Source organism: Calliphora vicina, chromosome 4 (genome assembly GCF_958450345.1).
Source record: "Calliphora vicina chromosome 4, idCalVici1.1, whole genome shotgun sequence".
Classification (NCBI taxonomy): domain Eukaryota; kingdom Metazoa; phylum Arthropoda; class Insecta; order Diptera; family Calliphoridae; genus Calliphora; species Calliphora vicina.
Genome location: NC_088783.1, coordinates 120,202,528 through 120,227,838, shown reverse-complemented (window position 1 = coordinate 120,227,838; position 25,311 = coordinate 120,202,528). Strand labels below are relative to the sequence as shown.

Sequence of the window (25,311 nt, the reverse complement as noted above, 5' to 3'; positions counted from 1 at the left end):
TAGTTTTCATACTGAGTATATATGTGACAATTTGTCATTTAAATATTTGCTACTGTCAATGACAAAAACTGTATCTACATATCCCTCTAATATGTTATAGTTTTCAAAATTATTTATCTGTAAGTAAAAGATTTATACTTATGTAGATGTAGTTGATAGATGTATTTAAATGTGTAGGCGTTTATGATATTTGAAAGTCAATTACAAGCTTGAACGGAAATTTAACATTTCAATTAGTAGCAATCGAAGCAAAAGTTAAAATGACAACTTCTACATCGTGCTGTGCTACTCATCGTCTTCTTGTCTTGATATTTGCTGTTTGCAAAGACATCATTTTAATTTATGGGTAATTTATACAAAATTTTGTAAATAAAATTTGAAAATGAAATACAACAACAACAACATCAATAACATCTTCGTTCTTTACAAAAATCAATTTCATAGAAATTGAATTCTTAATATTATAATTGATTTGAGTGGGCTGGGCCAGCAAAATCAATTAAAAATTATACAAAACTAAATGAGGAATGATGAGATCTTAATAAATGTTAAGGAAAAGTGTTTCTGATTAATGTTTCATAACAAAAAAAAGAAAATAAATTCAATTGTTTAGGAAGTTGTTAACAAATCTAGGTTTTCTTTAAAATTTTTTGTGAATTAATAGTTTTCATCATGTTTTATTAAGTATATAAAATATTTAAGCCATATCTGCTATATTTTCCGAGTTATTAACCAAAATTCATTCTAACCTCAAAATTATTTTTTTCAAAATCATTATTTTTTTTAAAATTATTAATGTATTTAATATGTTTTAGCTAATAAAACCACTTGTATAAAATAATTTCTAGTTATCTTTAATATTTTTTAAGTTATTAGCAAAAATTCATTCTAACCTAAAAATTATTTTTTTCAAAATCCAGATTTTCTTAAAAATTTTAAATGAATTTAATATTTTTCTGCAATTAAAACAATATGTATAAAATATTTTGTATGTAAATTCAATATTTTTTAAGTTATTAACAAAAATTCATTCTAACCTCAAAAACAATTTTTCTAAAATCAATATTTTCTTTGAAATTTATAAGGCATATTAAAGTTTTTAACCCATATTACAATTTGTATAAAATATTTGTTATTTATCTTGAAGACTTTTCAAGTTATTAACAAAAGTTCATTCTAACCTCAAAGTTAACTTTTTCAAAATCATGATTTCCTATGAAATTTTGAATGCATATAAAAGTTTTTATCATATATTACAATTTGTATAATTTATTTTTAATTTATTTTGAAGAATAACAAGGTTTAAGCTAATTTGTTTATAAACATTTTAAAGCAACATGTTGCTAAATAATTTTTATGCCTCATTTGTTCCACGTTTTATTTTTTATTAGTTCTTTTTTTATTTTTCTTAACAAATATCTGCTCAACATTGTTGCTAAACCAATTCATTTTTCATTTCATATTTATTTAGTATTTAAATTAACTTTAACAGCATTTTCTGAATGTTTTATGACATTTTAACATTTTTTTTGTTTAAATTAGTGTAGATAAATCATTTTTCTAAATACTATTATGATTTGTTGAAATATTTTTTAGACAATATTTTTCACATTCTTAGATTTTCCATTTTTTTTATAAACTAACTCATCGATGTGGTTTTTTCAGAACTAATAAATAAATTATATTTTATGAGTTTTATAATAAACAATACAGTATTTTTAAAATAAAATATTTATAAATTTTTCGAAAGAATCATAAAAAAATGTTAACCTGTATAATTTGTTAAATCTTTAAAGATAAATTTTATGGCATTTTTGTTTTGTTTTTTGCTTTAATATGGCTGCCAACTTAAAAAACTCGTAAATTTTAATAAAATTTATTAGTTTTTCTATAAAAAACAAAACATTAAACGTCTGCCATTAGCTGCCAAAGTCTTTTAACTTCAAGAAAAAATCAGCTTAAAGCAAATTTAATTAAAATCGATTTATAATTAAAATCTTTACTTTATTTTACTGCTTCGTACTACTACTACTTACTCTTTACTTATTACTACTATGTACTTCTAATTTAATACATAAAATTATATTGTGCATTTAATCTTCAAAATCATCAAATACACTCGAGGTTTTTTTCGTTCAGTTTCTGTTGTATTTCATGCTGGAAATACAACATTGAAACGGAAATGATGGTAGTATTTAATAGTCCGCAGCCGTAATTAAATAAGCTGGATTTTGTTTCTTTTTTTCTTTTTCTTCAAACCACATCTTTTGCTATTACACTCTAAATTTGTTTTTGCCTATAAAAATTTACCCTTAGAAAAAGTAGAAAAAATATAAAGTAAGACTACCAGACATTAGTTAATTTCAATGACAACTTTTTCTTTGCCTTATGGTTTTTTTTTACAAACAAGTATAACCACCAATTAATTACTACAGACGTTTCAACTTCATCAAGGAAAAAAAATGACATTTAAACTCATTCCAAACTTCATAAAATCCTGTTTTTTTTTCAAACTTATTCAGCTAGAAATCATCATTATCTTTAAATAAAATGAGCAATTGTTCTTTCAATTAGAAATTATGTTCTTTTTATTTGGAAAATCATCATGATTTTGCATGTTAAAATCAATTTGTGTTTGTATTAAGCCTGTTTGGAATCCTCATATTCATTCAGTTTCAGAGTGTGTTTTCAATTTAATTTATTGCCAAAGTTTTAGTTATTGATTTGTATAATGTCAGTGTGTGTAAGCATGTGTGTAAATTTCATATTAAGTACGATTTTGCATGTGTTGAACACATTAGTTTGACACAATTTTGTTTGAATATTATTTGTATTCACATGTGTTCAAATTAACTGCTAAACAAATGTCAAATTTATATAAAAGCCATACAAAAATCATTAAATATTTATAAATTATAACAAAAACAAAAAATAATTTTAGAAATTTCCAATTGACATTAAACTTATCTAAACAAATTTTGAAATATGTACTTAAAATAGAAAACTTAACGAACGAATTTAACTCAAATATAATACAAATTTTTTAAATTCAAACTTAAATTAAAATAACTTAAGTTAGTTTTTGATTAAAATTTTAATTTTTTAAACTTAACGAAAGTTTTAAAAACTTAACGAAAGGTAAAAGAAATTAACGAAAGTTATATTTCAAATTAGCTGTCTTAAAATAACAAAACTTGATATAATTTTTTTAAAAAAAATTATTTTTTAAACTTAACGAAAATTGTAAAAACTTAACGAAGGGTTAAAAAACTTAACGATAGTTATTTTTTAGCTTAACTTTCTTAAAAAATCAAAAATTGATTTTAATTTTTAAAAAATTTGAATTTTTTAAACTTAACGAAAGTCTTAAAATCTTAACGAAAGGTTAAAAAACGTAACTAAAGTTATATGTTAGCTAAACATTCTTAAAATAACAATAATTGATTCAAATTTTTCAGAAATATTTATTTTATAAACTTAACGAAAGTTTTAAAAACTTAACGAAAGATTAAAAATCATAACAAAAGTTATAATTAATGTTATCTCTTTGAAAATAATAAAAATTGATTTTAATTTTTAAAAAAATGTGAATTTTTTAAACTTAACGAAAGTCTTAAAATCTTAACGAAAGGTTAAAAAACGTAACTAAAGTTATATGTTAGCTAAACATTCTTAAAATAACAATAATTGATTCAAATTTTTCAGAAATATTCATTTTATAAACTTAACGAAAGTTTTAAAAACTTAACGAAAGATTAAAAATCATAACAAAAGTTATAATTAATGTTATCTCCTTGAAAATAATAAAAATTGATTTAAATTTTATAAAAATTTGAATTTTTTAAACTTAACGAAAGTTTTAAAAACTTGACGAATGGTTGAAAAACTTAACGAAAGTTATAAGTTAGCTTAACTTTCTTAAAATAACAATAATTGATTTAAATTTTTCTGAAATTTTCAATTTATAAACTTAACGAAAGTTTAAAAAACTAAACGAAGGGTTAAAAAACTTAACGAATATTACATTTGAGCTTAATGTTTGTAAACTAAAAAAAATTAATAATTATTTTTAAAATTTTCTATTTTTTTTAACTTAACGAAAGTTTATTTCTAATGCTTTTTAACTTGGTCAATTTACTGAAACCAATGGTAGCCAATGGTGTTTATTATTTTTAAATTATTATAAAAAAAAATCTTTAAGGTTTTTCTGTTTTTGCATTTTTTCCATTGCAATTATATTACTGAGTTGAAAATAAAGAACAAAATATAACAAGGTATTTTTACACTATAAATACAATGAAAGGTATACTTTTGTATAAATGTGTATAAGTTAACAAGTAGACCCTGGAGGTATTAAAGCTGCAATGCCATCTCTAACTAAATATACTAACACACACACAGATACATGCATACAACAATCTGATACTTCAAGTGAGGCTGCTGCAAACAATAGCTAACAGAAATCTTTCCTAGCTACCAAGTCCCTTCTGAGGCTGTGACTGACTGACTGCCCTCCTCAGCAACATACCTTGGCTTCACAGATGACAATTGTCTATCAAACAAATACAAATACGACAAGAAAGACAACAACACAGCAACAAAATGCAAACAAATAAATAATATAACATTTGTTGTTGTTTTTTTTTGCATTTTTTATGCTCTTCTCTAGAAAAAATATGGAATTTTAGAGACAAATATGCAAAAAATTATATGCTCTTGTATACATTTTTTATATATTTTTTTTTTTGGATTTTCTATAAAAAATTTACAATGTATACAATGTTTACTTATTATTTTATGTTATAAATACATACAATTTTTTTCTGTTGAATTTTACTTATTTTTTGTGCTGTTAAAGCTCATAACAAGCATATAATTCCTTAGAGTATTTTGGTATGGAAAATATTTAAGTAAACAAGACATATATGCAGGAGAGGTTTTGCATCTGGAATCCTTTTTAAGAATTATTGAAAAAAGTAGGAATTTATAGAATTTAAATAAATTTCAAAGAAAATGTTGCTGGCTACATGTTGCAGCAACATTTTTTTTTTTGTTCACAAAAGTAATTTAATAAAATTCTTTGTATATTTACATAAATTTTTTCTATAAATTTATATTTGTTTGTTTGAAAAAAAACACAATTTTTTGTTTGTTAGTTAGACTTTAATTGCCAGCAGACAGATCCTTTTTTGGTTGTTAATCAATTTTGCTGTGGAATCAGTCCAGTCAAAAGCACATCTTTGGCAAATATATACATATTTCATATTTTCTAATTCGTTAAACTTTTAACAAACCAAACAACCTTCTTCTTTCATTTTACTCTCTCACTTTATCTTCTCCAACTCTTAAAACCTTTAAATTACAAATATATTTTATAGCTAGCTTTCACAAAAATATATATGACAATCATTTATATTTGTTTATAAAATAAAAATTGGCTTACTTCTTAACTCATCATCTTTTTGGTTTTACCAAAACAAAAAAAAAACCCCAACAGTCGTCCTTTTATGTTTTTTAATCCATTTTTTGTTGGTTGGTTGGCCAAAAGAATTACAACTCATATATATAATACATTCAGTCAGTCAATATTATAACATTGATATGATATCGCGCGTATGTTGCTCCATCATCAACTACAACTACTATCTGGAAAGACACACAAAAAGACCAAGCCAGCACAAGACCTTTTGCAAATCATAATCAAAAAATGTTTGAAAATCATATAGTCTAGACAATAATTTATGAGTAAGGATATGATGAGCAGCAGCAGCAGGAACATCAGCATTTGGACCATAAGAGCGTAAGAGTTTTTTTTTGTATAACAAATACAGAATAATTTTTAGTTAGAATGTTTTTGGTTACTTTTGTATTTCGACAATAAGTGTAACACATCACAATTGTCCTTTTTTATCCAGCAGAAAGTCCTTCTTAACTTGTGCTGAACACAAAAAAATAACAAAAATAAATTTGATTGTTGGGGTTTAAAGGAAATATTAAGGGTATTCTTGAAATTCTTCAACAATGTTGCTAACAATACATCTTTATTTTTATAATAGTTTTTCCTATAATTATAATGAAATTTTACGAATTTAAAGTTTAGCAACTTTGTATCTAAACAATGTTGCTAAGAAAAAATTCATGTTTTTCAAATAGTATTCAATTCCAAAACATTTTATTTAAAAATATATAAGAAAAAACTTGATTTTAGCTTTTTTTCCAAATGTTGCTAAACAATGTTGCTCAACTTTGTTGACCAGAAGTTAAGATAAATTCAAAAAAAGTATTTTTTTTTCTGATTAAACCAAAAACTTTTTTAGATTTTAAGTTTTAAAGATTTTTTAAAGTGACAAATTAAATGTTGCTAAACAATGTTGTTCAATTTTGTAGCTCAACAATGTTGCTAGAACTCAAATGTAAAAAAATCAAGAATTGTTTATAATTTTCATTACTTTTATCACTTCAAAAGTATTGTTTTGAAAATGTTGCTAAACAATGTTGCTCAACTTTGTATCTCAACATTGTTGCTGGATCCCCAATAGAGCAAATCTAGATTTGCTTTGTTATTTTTTATACTTTCAAGATTTTTGTGAAAAATGTTGCTTAACTTTGTATCTCAACATTGTTTATAAACCAAAAAATTTAATAAATTTCTTCATAATCCAGATTTTTGCTTAATTTTCAAATTTTTTTATTTTTTTGTTTACTTTGTTACCATTTTAAGAGACTTGCCTTAATATTTATTTGATTTTTCCTATATTTTTGTATTTTATTACAAATCTCAAGGTATGAGTTTGCCCCAAAAAAAAAAAAAAAAACCAAATAATTCATAAATTTTTATAACTCATTGAGACCCTTCTTGATATGTAGTTATAGGTATGTTAAAATTCGTTGTTCTATCTAATGGCTTATCCTTCCTTCCTTTGTGTCTTTTCCTAACAAAAAAAAAAAATAAATAACCAAACAATTTCAATGATTATTCTTTTGTTTTTTACACTCTCCAACACAAAATATTCAAATTCAAACAAATAAATTAAAAAATATATATGACCTGTTCCTTGCCTTAATATCACAACAAAAACCCCTTCAAATATATTGTGTTGTTGTTTTGTAATCCTTGACTTTTACGTTAAGCTCTCTTACTACCTCTGTGTTCAAACTCCCACTCTCTTTGGGCAAAAATAAAAAAGACATGTAAGTGGTTTTCCTTGCTTAAAAATGTAATTTTCAACAATTTTCAGAGCTGCATATGTAAATTATTATTAGTTTTTTTTGAGGGTTATGGAAGGGAGAGTCATAGATTTCAAGTAGTTGGCAAAAACTCTTTTTGTTGTTCAGTTTTTTAGCAAAAAATAACAAAAAAAAATACACGATTTTTCAATATGTCTAACATTAAGACATTAACAAAGATGATTATCGTGGTAGAGCATTCGGATGATGCCGCTGCTGCTGCTGATGATGCAGTCTGTTTAGAGTCTTTCCTTTTTGGCTGAAACAATGATATACCGGTTGGTTATCTTAGTGACTGACAGTTAATGTAGCATAAATATTAACGAATGGTGTTGCTTAAATACTATAGTACGAGTTATAGTGGAAGATGATGATAATGAAACCACAAAAAATCATTAAGTGTTATTTATGAGGGTTTCATTTCATTCTTTTTTTTTTGGAGATTGTTAAAGGAATAACAAGAAAAATTGTAATAAATGCTAGCTATATTCATAATTCTAGAAAATATTGCAAATAATTTAGTTTAGAAAGAGATTTTTAAAAGTTTACCTAAAACTAGACTTTAAATTTGTTTATGAAAAACTCGCCTTAAGTTAGGCTTTAAATTTTATTTATTTAGCAAGTCTGTTCTCAATTTAATTTTATTGATTTTTTTGCTTACTTTTTTGCTTTAGAGGTAAGAGTTTTTATATTTTTTTGTATCATTGATTTATTAAAAAAAATAGCTTTTATCTTTATATTTCCCTTTCCCTAAATGCTCTTTTTCCTGGAGTTTTTATCATTTAAATGACATTCATATTAAAAATATAAAACCTTTTTTTTTTGTATACAACAACTTACTCAAGCTAAAATGGGTAACATATATTAATAAAAAAGTCCTTTTTTTGTTAATAACTCATATGTGAAAGGCAAAATATATAACTAAACCCTTTCAATAATGAAACAAAACCATAAATAGAAAAAAAACTGGACATTGGCATTTGAATGATGGTCACTTTATGTTTTTCCCAAAAAATTAAAAAAAAAAAAATCTAACACAAAACAAGGGATATTTCATAATTTACACAAAAATTCATAAAAAATAAATAAATGAATGAATAGAGAGCTCTTAAAAATCGAACACAACATACCCAAAAATAACGAACGAACGGTTTAAAATAATAATAAAAATAATAAAAAACAACCCTCTTACAAAATGTAAGCAAAAAATGTTTAATATACAAAAAGAAGCTGTACAAGGTCTCAGACAATAATACAAATAATATCTACATATAAAACCGATTTGTAATTAACAAAATTGCCAAGCAGCCACTCAAACTCATCAAAATCATCGTCATCAGAGTCAGGCATTAGACCTCTAACCATTTTTGTATTTTGCTACCAGCTTAAAAATAAAAAACAATCGATTGGCAACACACTTTACTTTTATAACAAAAACAAAAAATTAAAAACAATACACTCACTCACACATTAACATTTTAACACACAAAACAATAACAAAACACAGCTCTTCTTGCTCCAAGACAGTTACATTGTAACACACACACTCACACATGTCTTACTCTCGCACACATACGAACACAAACAACAACAACAAAATCAAACAATAAGTAATCATCATCAGCCTACTCATACTCTTAGCCAAATGCATTCTCCCAAAGTTGTATATTATTGACTTATACAAAATCTATAGCATACTTTTAGGCTGTTTAAATATATTGTATATGTATTACATGTGATATCTAAGACTTTGGCGTTGTTTTTTGTTGCTACAACGTCAAAGGAATTAAAATTCAGTCGTGCAGAAAAATTTTAAAATATTACCACTACATAAATATCGAAATATAAATACAAATGTCTTTGTTTTTATTAACAAAATCACACACCCGCCGCTCACATGTTCAGCTAATACTCAGTCTTTCCTTCTGTGTTCGTTTTTTTTTTTTTATTTTAAAAAAGGGTTAAATTTTTTATGTTAGGATTTTGTTGGCATCTCTAATGAGTAAAAGAAACTGTTAAAGGGTTTAAATTTTAGAAAATATACAACGATGTTTTAGTTAGGCCGGTATGGAATTCAGAAGACAAAATTTCTAAGAGTGTGTGTGACAAATATCATTGATTTCTGATTGTTTCATTAGTGTTAGTAGTATTTTGCATTTATTCAAACGAGTGTATGCTTTAGTTTTGTTTTAAAATAAACCCCTTTTTTGTAACCAAGTCCCAAGTCAAAGCTTATTATAATGTATGAATGTGTAGCAAACTTTAAAGGGGTTTGTTTTTTTTATTATTAATTAAGTTGAATATAAAATTATTGTTTATGCAAATTGTATTTTAAAGGAATGTTTGCAAACAGCTTAGATATTTAAGCAGATATGTAGATGTGTTTAGACAAAAAAAAGTACAGTTGTCATTAAGAAAATATTAGAAATAATGCCAAAAGTATGCTTTAGATTTATTTGAATTAGAAATGAATGAAAAGTTAAACATCATTGTAAAAATCCTGACAATTTTCATAATTTTCCAAATTATTACAAGTTTTTGTTTACAAAAAGTTGCTAAACAATGTTGCTTAACTTTGTAACTCAACAATATTGCTCTACATTGTATCTCAACAATATTGCTAGTTTTTTTTATCAAGGAATCTTGAATTTCTTATAATTGTGTTTAGGTTTCTAAGGATTTAAAAGATTTTTTTTATAAAAGTTGCTAAACAATGTTGCCCAACTTTGTTGCTAGAATTTAAATTAAGAAAATCATGAATTTTATACTGTTTTTTATACATTTCGAATATTTTACAAGTTTTTGTTTAAAAGTTGCTAAACAATGTTGCCCAACTTTGTTTCTCAACAATGTTGCTAAATTTTTAATTAAGAAAATCTAGAATTTTATAATATTTTTTATATATTTCTAATAATTTACAAGTTTTTGCATAAAAGTTGCTAAACAATGTTGCTCAACTTTGTATCTCAACAATGTTGCTAGATTTTAAATTAAGAAAATCTAGAATTTTTTGTTAAATTTATCATTTGTGAAATATTTTACAATTGAAAACATAAATGTTGCCAAACAATGTTGCTCAACTTTGTATCTGAACAATGTTGCTAGTAATTTTTAAAAGAAATTTGAAATTTTTTTGATTTTTTTTAGGTTTATAAGCCGTTATTAGTTGTTTGCAAAAAAGTTGCTAAACAATGTTGCTCAATTTTGTATCTCAACAATGTTGCTAAAGAGTTAGAGATGATGTTTTAATTATTTCGATTAGGTTTTTAAGTTAGTTTCAAAATAGTTGCTAAATATTTATTGTTTTGTATTACAAAATTATCACCTTGCCTAAAACTATACTTTAATTTTTAAAATTATTTATCCCCCAAAAGTATGCTTTACTTTTTCCTCTTCCTTTAAATCTAACAAATATTCCTTTTTTATTTATGATTTTATTATTACTTTTACGTGTTTTCAAAGGAAAACCTCAATTTTTCCTGTTGTTTTACTACGCCGCTTCCCCTTAATACTCCCCGCCTAACTAAATGAAACCTCATTTATCAATTTATTTTACTTGTCTACACAATTTCATCTATTCTTACCTTTTATATACAGCTTTATGGCATTGTAATAATAAATAATATTTCAAATCTTACAGTCATTGATTAAAAACTTCGTTTATACTTTTCAAATTCCTCTAACGCTGAATGTTATAAAGAGTTAGAGGGGAATTTACATTTACAACTAAAGATTTCATTAATAATTGGCACTTTGTTACCATTTGAATTTTCAATTTCAAAAACTGACTGACTGGTTTTGTATGCTAAAGGGGGTGGGTGGCTTCTGCTTAAAACCAAGATCCTTTAATAAGTCTTTTAAACAATCGCATAAAGAAATAAAATAATAAAAATAAATTAACAACAACAAAAGTCATTGATTATTTTTGTATACATATTTTGCATAATAAAATCCATATTTCCAGCTATATTTTGTTTAGCATATTTTTGGGAGTGTTGACGACAGCTGAAGTTTGATGTTTGTTGGTTGAAAAACTTTTCTGTTTTCTGTTTGAAAATCCAACAGTTTGAGTTATTAAGATGATAGACAACATTGTCTATAACTAATTAGTTTTGTTTAAAAAGGGGGGTGTTTTTTTATTTTTGAGACTCTAGGACAAAAATTCTGTTTGTTTGTATGCCAACAAAATTTCTTATTTGATTAATTATGAAATCTTACAAAAAAACAAAAAATCACCCTTTTATTTCCTAAAAATCTTTGTAGGTATAAAGGTAACACACTTACGTATATACAAACACATATGCAAATAAGTCTTTACACATGTGTGTGTTTTGTATGTTATTTGAATGTCTCATATGCTAATTTTGTTCATTGCTGAGACTCGTTAAAGTTTGTTTTTTTATGTTTATGCTTTACAAAACTTTGTTAATTTATCTATGTCTCTGCAATACTATGTTAATTTTTATTATTTATACATTATTGTTTGTTATTTTTATGTTTGAGAACATGAGTTTTTTATAGGTTTTTAATTCTAATAATTGCATTTTATTGCGTTGGCAACATTTTATTGTTTATTGGCAATAATCATATTAGTGTTCCAAAAGAGGGGTGGTAGAGCGATCTCTCCCCCTTACTTCAATAACTTTGGCCTAAGAGTATGTTATACATATGAGTATGTTTACCGCCTAAAATTACCATAAAACAAGAATTTATTGTCATTGATTTAAATGTAGTTGACAACTTTATAGTCAACGGTAATGTATGAATATAGCACATGTAAAGCTTATAATTAAGCAGCAAAAGAGTTGCTATAAACACGCGAATTTTATTTCTAAAACCACAAAGAAAGCCTAAAGGTAGGCAACTATTTTTTTACATACTTAACAAACTATTGATTTTTGATATTTCAACTTTAAAGCATTAAATTTACAAAGAGTTAAATTTTGAACTTGTTTTCTTCTTAAATATTTTAAAACTTAAATTTGGTACAATTTAATAAAAATTTAAAAAAGTACCCAAAAAGTACTTTTTTGAAAATTTTTGTAATTTTTTAAAAATTTAAATTGAAAATATATAAATTTTATTCTAAAAATTTGTTTAAATAAAATTCTGGTACATTTTCATTCAAATCTGTCAAAAAATATCAAAAATTCCCGGATTCTACAAAAAGTACCTAAAAAGTACTAATTTTTTTGACAAAATTTTTAATTTTTTCCTTTAAAATCATTGAAATAAGCCAATTTATAGAATTTTACACTTATTTCAAAAAGTACCCTAAAAGTACTTTTTGAAAATTTCTTTGATTTTTTTAAAAATTTAAATTGAAAATAAATAAATTTGAAACTAAAAATTAGTTTAATTTAATTTTGCATACATTTTACTTTAAAACTCATAGAAAATATAAGAAATTCTCTGTTTTGAAAAAAGTACTTAAAAAGTACCAATTTTTTTTGTAAAAATTTTAACTTTTTCTTAATAAATATCTTTAGGAAATCAAATTTGGCGTATTTTAGCAATATTTTAAAAAGTACCCAAAAAGTACTTTTTACTTTGGTACCAAAAAAAGTACTAAATATTTTAAAAAATAAAAATAATACTTTATTATTACAAACTATAATACAAATTTAACATTTTCTATATTTTTTTAAATAATGAGCCCTTAAGTATGCTATATTTTAAATTCAATATATCTTTATTTAAATTTATGAGGCTTTTTTGTCTAGTCTTCTTTATCAAAACCTAATTGATTGTTATTTGCCATTTACCAAAACCCCAACAAAACAATTTTTGACTGTTTTTCTTTAAGAAAAAAAAAAGATTTACAAAAATTAATGAATATTAAATAAAAACCAGCAACAACAAAGAAATCTAAAACATACTTTAAGGCTTATTGCCTGCCTGTTATATAAAGACTATAAAATTTTCCAAGGTATATCATAAAAATACCAAAACAAATGAAACAACTTTTCCATATAAAACAACAACAACAATAACTACCATAAAACAACCACTGTTTTGTGGTGTAATTCAATCTTGAAGCAACAAACGCTTAAATTCTATAGCATACATTTAGGCTCGTCAATAAATTTGTTCATACTTGTTAAAAGAACTTCTTTTTTTGAAAATAAATAAAAAACCAAATAATTTTTTAATAAAATTAACATAAGGGTAAAAATCACAGCTCATATGTGAGCTAAACAAACTTAAAGATGTTAACGTTGTTGTTGGTTTTTTTCTTTGTTTTTTATTGTCAATTTGAAGAGTTTTATAAAGGCGGGGAATAAATGTAAAGTAAAGGTATCAAGGCAACAATAGCTAGGTATTTATATGTAAGTAGTGTATGTGTTTGGTTAGGAAGACGGGAAGTTTTTAAACAATTTTCTTGTAAAGTTGTTTGGGCTGATGAAAATATGATAATTGGCTAAATTTGACAAGGGAAATTTCAATAATTTTTTTTTTCTCATTGTTATCTTGAGTTTCGAAGCAAATTATAAAGACAAAGTTTTTTTTAACAATTTTAATGACAACACATGTGTGTATGTGTTGTTGTATTGTTTTATTTTATTTATTAATAATTAAAATTTCTTTCGTAAAGATTTTTTTAATAATTGAATTTTTCTCATTTTCGTTTTATTACAGATTAAAGCCTTATTCGAAGAAGTTAAACGTTTAAGAAGCGTAGAACAAACACATTTAATACAAATCCATCGATTAGAAGAACATTTGGAAGCCAAACGCCAGCATATTATGCGTTTGGAATCCAAACTGGATAAACAGCAAATTAATGAAGCTTTACAACAAACCCAGCTACAAGAACAACAAGAAGAACAGCAGCAGCAGCAGCCAGAGACACACGATTTGGAATCCAATGACGACAAGGACTGTGAAATGTTAGAGACTAAAGAAAAATCTGTTGCCGAAATTGCAACACCAGCAGAAGAAGAAGATGATGATGAGGAGGAGGATGAAGTACAAGAAATTGTTAAAGAGAGCAACTGTGATTTAACGCCTCTAACTAAAGAGAAATCTCTATCCCATGAAGAGCAAGAAGAGGAGGAGGATGAAGAAGAGGACGATGATGAAGTTGTGGTACGATCAGAAAATAATCAAAATTCCGCTGATTTAGAAGAGTGTACAAATACCAAGGATTCCATGAAAGACATACAAATCAAAAAGGAAACACAGTAAGTTAAAGTAGAGTATAAAACAACAACTACAAAAAGTAAAAGCGACAATACTTAAATACCCTTCACCTAAGATTAATTTCAACGAAAATTTGTGAGAAAAAATTTTATTGGAAAAAATTTTTTTTTAAATATTTTTTTTGAGAAAAAAATTTTTTTTTGTTGAAAAAAATTATCTTGTTGCAAAGCCCTTTTAAATAGCTTTCATTTGATATACATATTGTTTATGTAAATATCTTTGAATTCAAAAATATATAGAAACATAAAAATTTAGCCAAAAATCTAGTTGGTCCTAAATTTTTGCTTATATCTCAGCTGTCTATAAACCGATTTGGCTGATTTTCAATAGCAAAATTTCTAATAGTTTATTTCATATATTGAAATGTGTGAAAAGTTCTTAAGATATATATGGCCTTGGGAAACTTGATTTACACTAACATACATACAGGCTCAAATTGCGATTTCAACTTCTTTAATGAAAATTTTAGAAAATAACAAATGTAATAACAAACTTGTTACTTCAGGTGAAGGGTATAAAAAGAAACTATATTTTTTTAATTTAAAATTTCAAACTTCGGTTTTTGTTTGTGTTGTATGAAAAATTTATAATAATTTTTATTTCTATTTGCAGATCACCTTTATCTTTAGACTCGATTAGCCAACAAAATGCCATTGCTGCCGCAGCAGCTGCCGCCGCTGCCTGCAATAATGATCCCAATAAATTCCAAGAACTATTAATGGAGCGCACCAAAGCCTTGGTAGCCGCTGAAGCTTTAAAGAACACCGAAGGTAATTTACTTTTTATTTATTAATTTTTTTTTTTAACTTAGCCACACTTTTTGCTATAAAAAAAATCTTATATTTTTCTTTTAAAAAAAAGGTTTTATTTAACTTATTTTCCTTTAATTTTATTATTTAAACTCAATATTTACCCAATTGACAAACAAAGAAATTTATTCATTTTTTTATCTTGCTAAAAAAAAAGAAAGAGAAAAAAACAAATTTTTATACTTAAATGAATTGGAAAAAAATATATATTTATGGCTGTTGTTGTTGATGTTGTGTTTATTGGTGTGGTTTTTACAAAAGAATTATAGACTTTACTTCTTTTTTTTTAAATAAATAAATACTATAAAAATGCAATGTTTAAATTCTATACAAAAAAAAATGCAAGAAAGAGAAAAACTGTGGGCGGCTTTATTTTGCGTTTGTGTTACTTTTATTTTCAAATAGGCGCCAACATTTATGGCTCTCTTTTCTTATTCAAATAAATAAATTTTTTACAAATAAATTAAACTCTATTAAAAGATAAAGAAATCTTATCAGATACAAATATCTATCTAGCAAATAAAGAATTACTAAAAGAAATCGTTTGCATGTTTCAATTTACTATATATGATTTCCTTCAATCAAATATGAAGTTTTTACTCTGATTTCCTTCAAACAAATTGGCGGTTTTTAACACATTTGTTTGTTTTTTTTTTCTGTTATTATAACTTCACATATCACAAATTCACTGTCTCTCTCTCAAACTCAAACTCTCATAAACTGCTTAAAAAATAATTCCAAAAAAATATGATTTCTTTATAACAAAAATTTAAAAAAAGCAACACACACTAAGGTTTTGTTTTCTGTATAATTCTTCTTGTATAAAATAATTCACAGCCACAGAAAGTTTAGTTCAAGAAGAGCCCTCAAGTTTAGATACAAATCAATTAGCAAATGTTAATCAAGCTAATAATAAAGCTAAAGCTGCTCAAGATGTTGAGGAACATGTTGAAGCCTCAAAAGTGCCAAAAATTGAAATACTCGACGACGATGATGATGATGATGAAGAGCAAGCAATTGTAAATAATAAAGTTGAAACTCCCAAAGCCTCAGCTGACAAAATGGTTTTAAGCTCTAGCATAGATTTGGAGGCTTTGGAGACTAGCGACAAGCCTTTGGAAGACGAAGAGGAAGTCGAAGCTGAGGCTGAAGACTCTTCTACATTCAAAGAAAATGTGCAACGTTTTGGCACTTTGTTGGGTGAAGAATTGGTGAATACTTATTGGCGCCGGGGTTTTGATGCCACCAAATCCTTGTATAACAATAACTATCATCAACAAAGCCAGCAACAGCACAATATGCAGCAGCAACAGCAGCAACAACAACAACAACGCTCTTTGCAGCACCAACAGCAGCAGCATCATCATCAGCAGCAACAGCAATTGCTGATGCAACAGGCTGCCAATGTCCATCATCAACAACAGCAACAACAACCACATCAGCCCATTCAACATCATCATCAACAGCCCTCAACACAATCACATTTATCACAGCCACCCTGTGGTCCCTCCTCGACCACCTTGCTTAGTCAATTAGTTAATTCTACTTTTTCTACTCCCAACTCTAATTCTACAACTCAATCCTCTTTACGTTCTGCAGATGGTTTTACACACTCCCAAACAGCGTCGTCACACCATCATCATCATCTAACGCCACACCTACCACACCACCACCATCATCACCTGCACCATCAGCTGCCTGTCCACTTGGCCGATCAACACGATAAGTCTAACCTGAATCATCATGACTCCTCGGCTTCCAGTGCCAGCACTCCCAATTTGCAGGAACAACGCAGCAATCATGAGGATCATCACAGTTTGTCATTGAATGGTTCTTTGAAGAATTTGGAAGATAACAACAATAGCTTATGTGCCACACCCACCAGTCATCATATGGCCGCCGGCCATCCCTCTCACTTGCCCCATGGCTTTTTGCCCGGTCTACCATTCCAGTTCCAAGAACGTGGCCACTTCCGTTTTGCCGACGATTTACAATTGCCACCCGGCACTTCTATGGCTGGCCGTTTGGGTGAATCCTTAATACCCAAGGGTGATCCCATGGAGGCTAAATTGCAGGAAATGTTGCGTTACAACATGGACAAATATGCCAATCAAGCCTTGGACACTTTGCATATTTCACGGCGTGTACGTGAACTGTTGTCGGTGCACAATATAGGCCAGCGTATCTTTGCCAAGTATATATTGGGTTTGTCGCAAGGCACCGTGTCGGAGTTGCTGTCCAAGCCCAAGCCCTGGGATAAATTGACGGAGAAGGGACGTGACAGTTATCGTAAAATGCATGCCTGGTCATGTGATGATAATGCTGTTATGCTACTCAAATCGTTAATACCTAAAAAAGGTAAGTTTTTCCTTTTCCCTTTTTGTTACTAGAGTTAATAGTTTAAGAGAATTGTGCAAAGTGTAAAATTTGCTACCAAATTTATCTGCAATAGTACCAAAAAGAAGTCTTTTGTAAAGTAAGGGGCAGAAAAAGGGCAACATTTTCTTACATTTGTGTATTTTTTCACTTAATAACAGAAAATTGTCTTAAAACTTTCATATCAAGGGACAGATATTTTAAATAGCTTTAATTTGATACCAAATTTATCTGCAATAGTATCAAAATTAAGTCTTTGTAAAGTTAGGGGCAGAAAAAGGGCAATATTTTTTCCTATTTGTTTTTTTTTCATTTAGTGACAGAAAATTTTCCTAAAATTTGCATATCAAGAGACAGATCTTTTAAATAGCTTTAATTTGCTACCAAATTTATCTGCAATAGTACCAAAAATAAGTCTTTGTAAAGTAAGGGGCAGAAAAAGTGCAAAATTTGTTGCCTTTAGTGGCCGAAAATTGTCATCAAATTAGAATTCTAAGCTAAAAATGGCATGTTTGTTATTAGATTGTTTAAATATGGTAAAATTCATAGGCTGGTAAAATTTTGAAACAAAATTTAAATTAAAATCTTCATTCCTGTTAATTTTTGCTAAATTTTTAAGACTTTTTTCCAATTTATTTCCTTTTTTCTGTTATTTTCTTAATTTGATGTTTTGCTGCCAAAATTTATTATATATTTTTTCTAATTTGCTGCTAGAAATTTATGTTGTAATCGTAATGTTTAAATATATTTAATGTGGTTGTTAATCAAATAAATTTCATTAAATTTAGCTAAAAATTTCACACATTTTGTGTTACAGACAGAGACTCTCTATATATGATTTTTTTTTAATACAATTATTTTAATTTAAAAGAAAATTCTTTACATTATGGCTATTTATATAAAAAAAAACTAAAACACAATAAAAATTTATTTAAGAAACACTAAAATTAAAAGGCAACAACAACTATATGAAATATATATTACTAGTAAGGGATTAGGTAATGAGTGAACTCTGTAATATATCTAATATAGATTCCTTGGTTATTATTTGATGAATTGTTTCAAACTGAAGCTAAGAAAAGAAAAGTTGTAACGATGACGGCTTTAATAATGATGATGTCGAGGGACCTTTTCTCTTTCTCCCCTTTCTATTTAAATATTTATTTATCTGTCTGATGTTTGAGTTTGTAGTTTTTTTGTGTGATCTGTAGCAAGTATTTTTAATGTCATATACTTGTAATAATATATAGATTTTTGTTTTTCTATATGCCTCAAATCAAGTATCTATAAACTGGCTAAAAGCCAGCAGCCGCCCAGCCAGCCACACACCAGCAATGGCATCAAGATTTTGTGGTGTTTTTTTTTTTTTTTTCTTAATTATTTTTGATTTCTGCATAAAATTGAAAAATAAGCAGCAGACAAGTTAGTTTTGGTTATTTTACACAGTCTAATATGATTTTTTACAATAAATTTACAACAAAAAAAAAATGTCTTTGAAGGAATTCAGTTTTATTTGCATTATGTACGTTTGTGGGATTTTGATGTAATTATTGAGAAATGAAATGATTTTGGCGTGTAGACAGACATCAATTTTTACAAATTTGCGCGTTTGTTTTTTTCTTTTAAACATACAAATAGTTACCAAACTGAAAACTTTAATTAACATGAAGAAGATTTTTTTCTTTTTTTTTCCTTTGCTTGGTTTTTAATTGCATTTTCTGCTAGCAGCCAAAAGAAAAATATTGTAATTATATTACAAAACCCCCCAAAAAAAAGAAAAGTTTAGTTTAACAAAGATTTTAATCATTTAACAATCAATATTAAGAGAGAAAAAAAAACGAAACAAATTTAGCAACATGCAAATTTGCATGTTCAAATTAAAACATTAAAAAGGAATTTAGCAAAATTTAAAGCATATCCTTAAGGGGCTGGACAAAGAAAACCCACAAAAAATAAGAAATTAAAAGGAATATGGAATAAATCTTTAAGAAAATCTATAAAAATATAAAACAAATCTTTTAAATTAAAATATACAAGAAAAAAAAATTTTTTCCAAAAAAATTATTTTATTTTTTGAAAAAAAAAATAAATTTTTTTTAAAAATCTTTGAAAACTACTAATTATTAAACAAATATCAATAAAAATGTCCTTTAATTTGGATTTATAGCTTATTTAAATAAAATTTAAAAAAAATATTTTTAACAACCCCTAAAGTAGGCTTTGAATTTGCTTAAATTCAGTTTAAAGGCTTAATAATCAATAATTTTTAATCAAACTTTAAAAATTTCTTTAATTTTTTATTAAATCCTTTTAAATTTGTCTATATCTTTAACATTTAAAATCAATATTTATGAAATTAATTACATTTGAAACCCAGCAACAAGGTTTTTTATTTGATTTTCCTTATAAATCCAAACCTCAAACAGCAACAGTGTTATTGGCAACAGCAAAACTTTATATTATTGTAATAATACTCTATTATTTAAAAACTATTTTCCTAGTTTCTTTTGCCAACAACTCAAATTACTTTTTAAAGTGCGTGCAAATAAAACGTTTGTCTTTAAAAAAACCCACAAAACCTATAGATACAGGTAAATTGTTACCAAGAAAAGGCTTAAGACATTTACAAAATAATTTTTTTAAAAAAAAATGACATTACTGTGTGTTTAAAAAAAAAAGTAGAATGTATGAAAATACATTTGGTATTTATAAGGAAACATGCAATTTTTCAAATATCCTTGTTGTTTTGAAACGCGTTTTCTGTATAAAGCAACACACAGACACACACAAAAAAAATCATTGGTAAACAATTTGAACGTTTAAAAGAAATACAAGGTGACACATGACACTTTAAAGATTTATTGGTTTTTGATTTTTCGCCATTTAGGAATGTCTGTATATTAAAAAGGTTAAGGGTTAAAAAATAATACACAAGTTTAGAGTATAAACCACAAAATAGCAAACAATTTGAAGGCCTAAAAATAGTTGAAGACTTTTGTTTAGTTTATAAACCAAAAGAAAAGAACAAATTTCAAAATTTTTCTTTTACAAATTTTAAAGAGAAATTCTTTAAAATCTTTATTAAATAAATAATTTTAAAAGTTTTCTTTATTTTATATACAAAAAATGAGGTTTTTTTAAAAAAAATTCAATAAAACTGTAGAGAATTTTAAAGATTTTTTAATTCTTGAAAAAAATTTCTTAAAATTTTAAAGCTGTTCTTTATTAAAATATTTAAATTGAGGTTTTTTAACAAAATTTTTAATAAAACTCTAAAGAATTTTAAATTTTTTTTAATTCGTGAAAAAAAAAAATTCTTTAAAATCTTTCTTAAACAAATAATTTTAAAGGTTTTTTTTATTTTAAATATAAAAATTTAGATTTTTAACAAAACTTTTAATAAAATTCTAGAGAATTTTAAAATTTTTTTAATTCTTAAAAAAAAATTCTTTATAATCATTCTTAAACAAATAATTTTAAAGGTATTCTTTATTTTAAATATAAAAATTTAGATTTTTTAAATAAGTTTTTAATAAAACTCTAAAGAATTTTAATTTTTTTTTTAATTCTTAAAAAAAATTCTTTAAAATCTTTATTAAACAAATAATTTTAAAAGTTTTCCTAATTTTTAATATAAAAATTGAGTTTTTTTAACAAAATTTTAAATAAAATTCTAGAGAATTTTATTTAAAATTTTTTAATTCTTAAAAAAAAACTCCTGAATTAGGCAACATTTTTATCCATATTAAAAGAAAACCCTAGATAAAATAAATAGTTCTTAACAAATGTGCATATTTTTAATATTAGCTATAGTTTTTTAAGCAAATTTTCAATAAAATTCTTTAGATTTTTAAAATTTTTATAAAAATCTAACAAGAAATTTTATAATTTTTTTTTATTTTATTGATTTTTAAATTTTTTTAAATAAAATTCTTCAGAATTTAAAATTATTTTAAGTTTATGTAAAAATCCCTAAAGTATGCAACAGTTTTTATATATTTTATAAATTTCAAATCAAAATGTTACACATCAAAATTTTAACAATTCTTTATTATTATATTACTAATTAATATAATTCTTTAGCTAAAGGAATTTTTGTAAATTTTTGTATAATTTTGTGGTATTAAAAGTTTAACCTTTAATTTTTTTAAAAAAATTTTCTTATACTTAGTTTAACCTTTAGTTTTTTGTAAGCACCTTAAAGTATACTATACATTATTTTGTGTGTCTCTCTCTTTCTTCTTTACTTATTAACACTACGCAATTAAATTTAGCTTGTAGTCTTTGTAATATGAAGGGTTTATTATAAACCTTGTTGTCTGGCTATAAAGGATCAAAACACATACAGTTTCAAACAAAAATTCCTGGTCAACCAGAGTTTTTTTTCTCAAATTTTGTTCTTTTTTTTTTGGTAGCTGCAACATGTGACATTGTTAGTTTAATCCTTAATAATTTAGGAAAATATGTGCCTTTCAAGTTACAAGCTTTTAATGGGACGTCCCCAAAACATTTTCTAAATTCCTGTTAAAGGGTAAAGCTAAAAGTAAAAATACATGGAAAGGTATTTTTTGGAGAGGCCAATATTAAACAAAATTTATAATTAACAAGTGTTAATAACATAAATCATTTTTCTTTTTTGGAATTTAAGTTTTTTTTAATTTTTCCCCTTTTTTTAAAACAATTTATAATTTTGAAAACAAATTTGTTGCAATTTTCTTGCTATAAAGCAAGTGGTCTCTTAAATATAACTTTTTTTGTTTGAACTTTTTATTTTAGTTTTTCTAACAAACACTGGGAAAAAAAAACTTAAAACAAAAAAAAAATTATTGCCTACTTTTAGCTGAGAAACTTTTGTTTTATTTTATTTGTTTTAACAATAAATGTTTGTATTAACTTAAATGAGAAAAAAATCAATAGGAAGCTAAAAAAGAGTAGATGTAGAGAGAAGTAGCAGGCAGAAAAAAAACCTTTGAAGTTGTAGGAAAACAATAAATGCAACAAACCAAACAAAATTAAAGAGTTGAACAGAAGCACAGCAACACAACAGCAACAACCTTTAGAATTGTTTAACAGTATAAAAAAAAGTATAGCATACTTTTAAGGCTAGTATGAGAAACAATACATAAAACAAGAGTAAGAGAGAATGACGTCTAGAGATTTTAAGCGTCAATGAATTTTTAACAATAATTTGTTAGGAAAAAATTGTGAATGAAACAATAAACGTCATTAAAAAAATAGATTTTTTTTTTTGAAATAATTTTAAAACAAAAGGGAAAGCTTTTTTAGTAAAAAGAAATTTCAATTTTGAAATTTTTGGAAAATTAAGAAATTTTGAAATTTTATTTACATAATAAATAAAAATAATTTAAATTTTTCCCAAAAAAATTTGGAATTTTTTCAATATTTTTTTTTTAAATTAAACAAATTTTGAAATTTTTATAATTTCTAAAAGCCTTATCAAAAGCAAATTGAAATTATAAAACATTTTTTTCAAAAATTAATTAATTTTTTATTTTGTTTTTTTTTTGAAATTTTTTTTTACAATTTTCAAAAATTAGTACTTAAAATATTTTGACCTGTTTGTCTGCTTAAATAAATTTTAATGGGCATCTCTTTTGTACAACAACAACAAAAACCACACACTGATTTACTAAAAGCCATAAATTAGCATTTAAAAAATTGTTTTGGTTTTTCAAATTTTATACGTTTTTCTTTCATTTAGTTTTTTTTTTTTTTTGTTTTAATATTTTTTGCCATCATCATCATCGTCTACACATCATTGAAATGAAAAATCGAAAATTGTCACCTAAAAGCAACACACGCACAGTGTGTAAAAAAAAGCAGGCGCAAAACAGGCCAAATGATGACACATTCTTTAACATGTAATTTGTAGGAATATTATTATTATGTTCTTTTTCTGAAACAATGTGCAACAACAAATATTCAAAAATTCGGTTTTCTATTCAAGATTTATATGCTTATACAAATCACAAGAAATTGAAAATAATAATAGGCTTCACACACCAAAAAAACTCAAAACCATTAAAATTTTTCATTGAATTTTTATTTTTTTTGATTTTCGAAAAAAAAAAAATATTGAGTAGGTGTTAATTTTTTGGGGATTTGTTGTTGTTGTCTTTTTTTTGTTTTTATACACAAATTTTTTATAATTTATTTTATTATTTATTCAATATTTTGGGGCTGATTTTTTGCTACACGTTTGCTCTATAAAAGCAAAAAAAAGAAAAGGTGGTGGCAAGCAACAAAATTAAATTAATGAAGTAAATCAAAATTTATGTTGAGTATTCAGGGATTAACATGTTGTTTAATTTATAGACACTATATTGATTAAAGAAAAAACTAAATATATAAAATAAAGCCTTCAAAAAACTCATGACAAAGCGTAATCGATTAAAAAAGATTTGAAAAACAAATTTTCAGTTTTATGAGACTAATAAATAAATTAAGCAATATTTATTTTAATTAAATTTTTTAATCCTTTTTTCAAACTAAAAAATTCAAATTTTATTTCAAAACAATTTTGAAAAAAAAAATATTGAAAATTAAATTTAAAAATTTTAACTAGTTATTAAAACAGAATTTTAAAACTTTTTTACAAATTAGAAAAAAAAATATTGAAAATTTTATTTAAAAAAAAAATTCGATAAAAAATTTTGAAAAAAAATTTATTTAATTTTCAAAATTTCTATGTAATATTTTTACAAATTAAAAAAAAAATATATTGAAAATTAAATTACCAAATTATAATGAAAAACAATAATTTCCTTTAATCCTTTTTTTAATTTCATTCACTTTTTTGAGAATTCTATAGTTCCTGCTATCCTGCTTATCATAATATTTCTAATTTAGCTTGTCTTTTCAAACATCTTGTCTTTACTTTTCATATTTCTTTATTTTCAACACCCTTTTTTATTATTAGTACCTTGATTTATTTCTTTTTTTTCTAATACTTTCAAAACCAATTTCAATTGCATGCATTCATTTGTTGTTATTTATCTTTTGCCATAGATAATTTATTGCATTTTGAAGTGTTATTATGTTGCTGGCTAAAAAAAAAAATAAAGAAATTCACTTCTTTTGACTCAAAGCAAAACAGTGTTGAGTTTGAGTGTAAACAGCAGCAGGGGGAGGGGTTTGCAAAATACTCCTTAACTTTGTAAAAGACTTGATAGGCATTTTAATTAGAATTTATTTCATTTTACGCAATTTAGCGCTGCACAAAATATATGTACTTGCATATTTCAAAATAAAAACCAGTGGCATATTTTAACATAAATTGATTTTTGTGCATACAACACTCTATACCTTTATTTACTCTTTGTAAGAAGTGGTAAAATGGAAATTTTCTTTTTGACATTTAATTGCAGGAAATATAATTGAATAATTAGAGGGAATAAAGCCAGTACTTGTAGATTAAAAAAAATATAAATAATTGATTGTATATCATAAATAAATTATATTTGTATGCATAAACCGCAATTGAGTAATTGGTTTTTGAAAATAAATAATTGCCGTTCGAAAAACTTGAAATAAATTTAAAGGATTTTTTAAATAAATAAAGATTATTTTACTCTCATTTAGAATTTTTATTGTAAAATTCCTAATAAATGAAGAATTTTTCAATTTCTTTTTAAAATTCCCTAAAGAGTTTTATTTTTTTTTCACTTTTCTTTTA

At 25.1% G+C, this 25,311-nt stretch overlaps 1 protein-coding gene across 2 annotated transcripts in view; it reads left to right on the top strand.

Annotated features, from left to right (window-relative positions):
* Nucleotides 1-25,311, top strand: part of cut (homeobox protein, cut) — a 99,103-nt gene that overhangs the window by 66,540 nt on the left and 7,252 nt on the right. The window contains exons 3-5 of one of the 2 annotated variants that reach the window (XM_065508209.1): nt 13,867-14,411; nt 15,043-15,200; nt 16,077-17,597. In XM_065508209.1, the coding sequence (XP_065364281.1) occupies nt 13,867-14,411; nt 15,043-15,200; nt 16,077-17,597 (2,224 nt within the window). The remainder of the gene's footprint in view (nt 1-13,866; nt 14,412-15,042; nt 15,201-16,076; nt 17,598-25,311) is intronic. The other variant, XM_065508210.1, reaches the window with a different exon arrangement.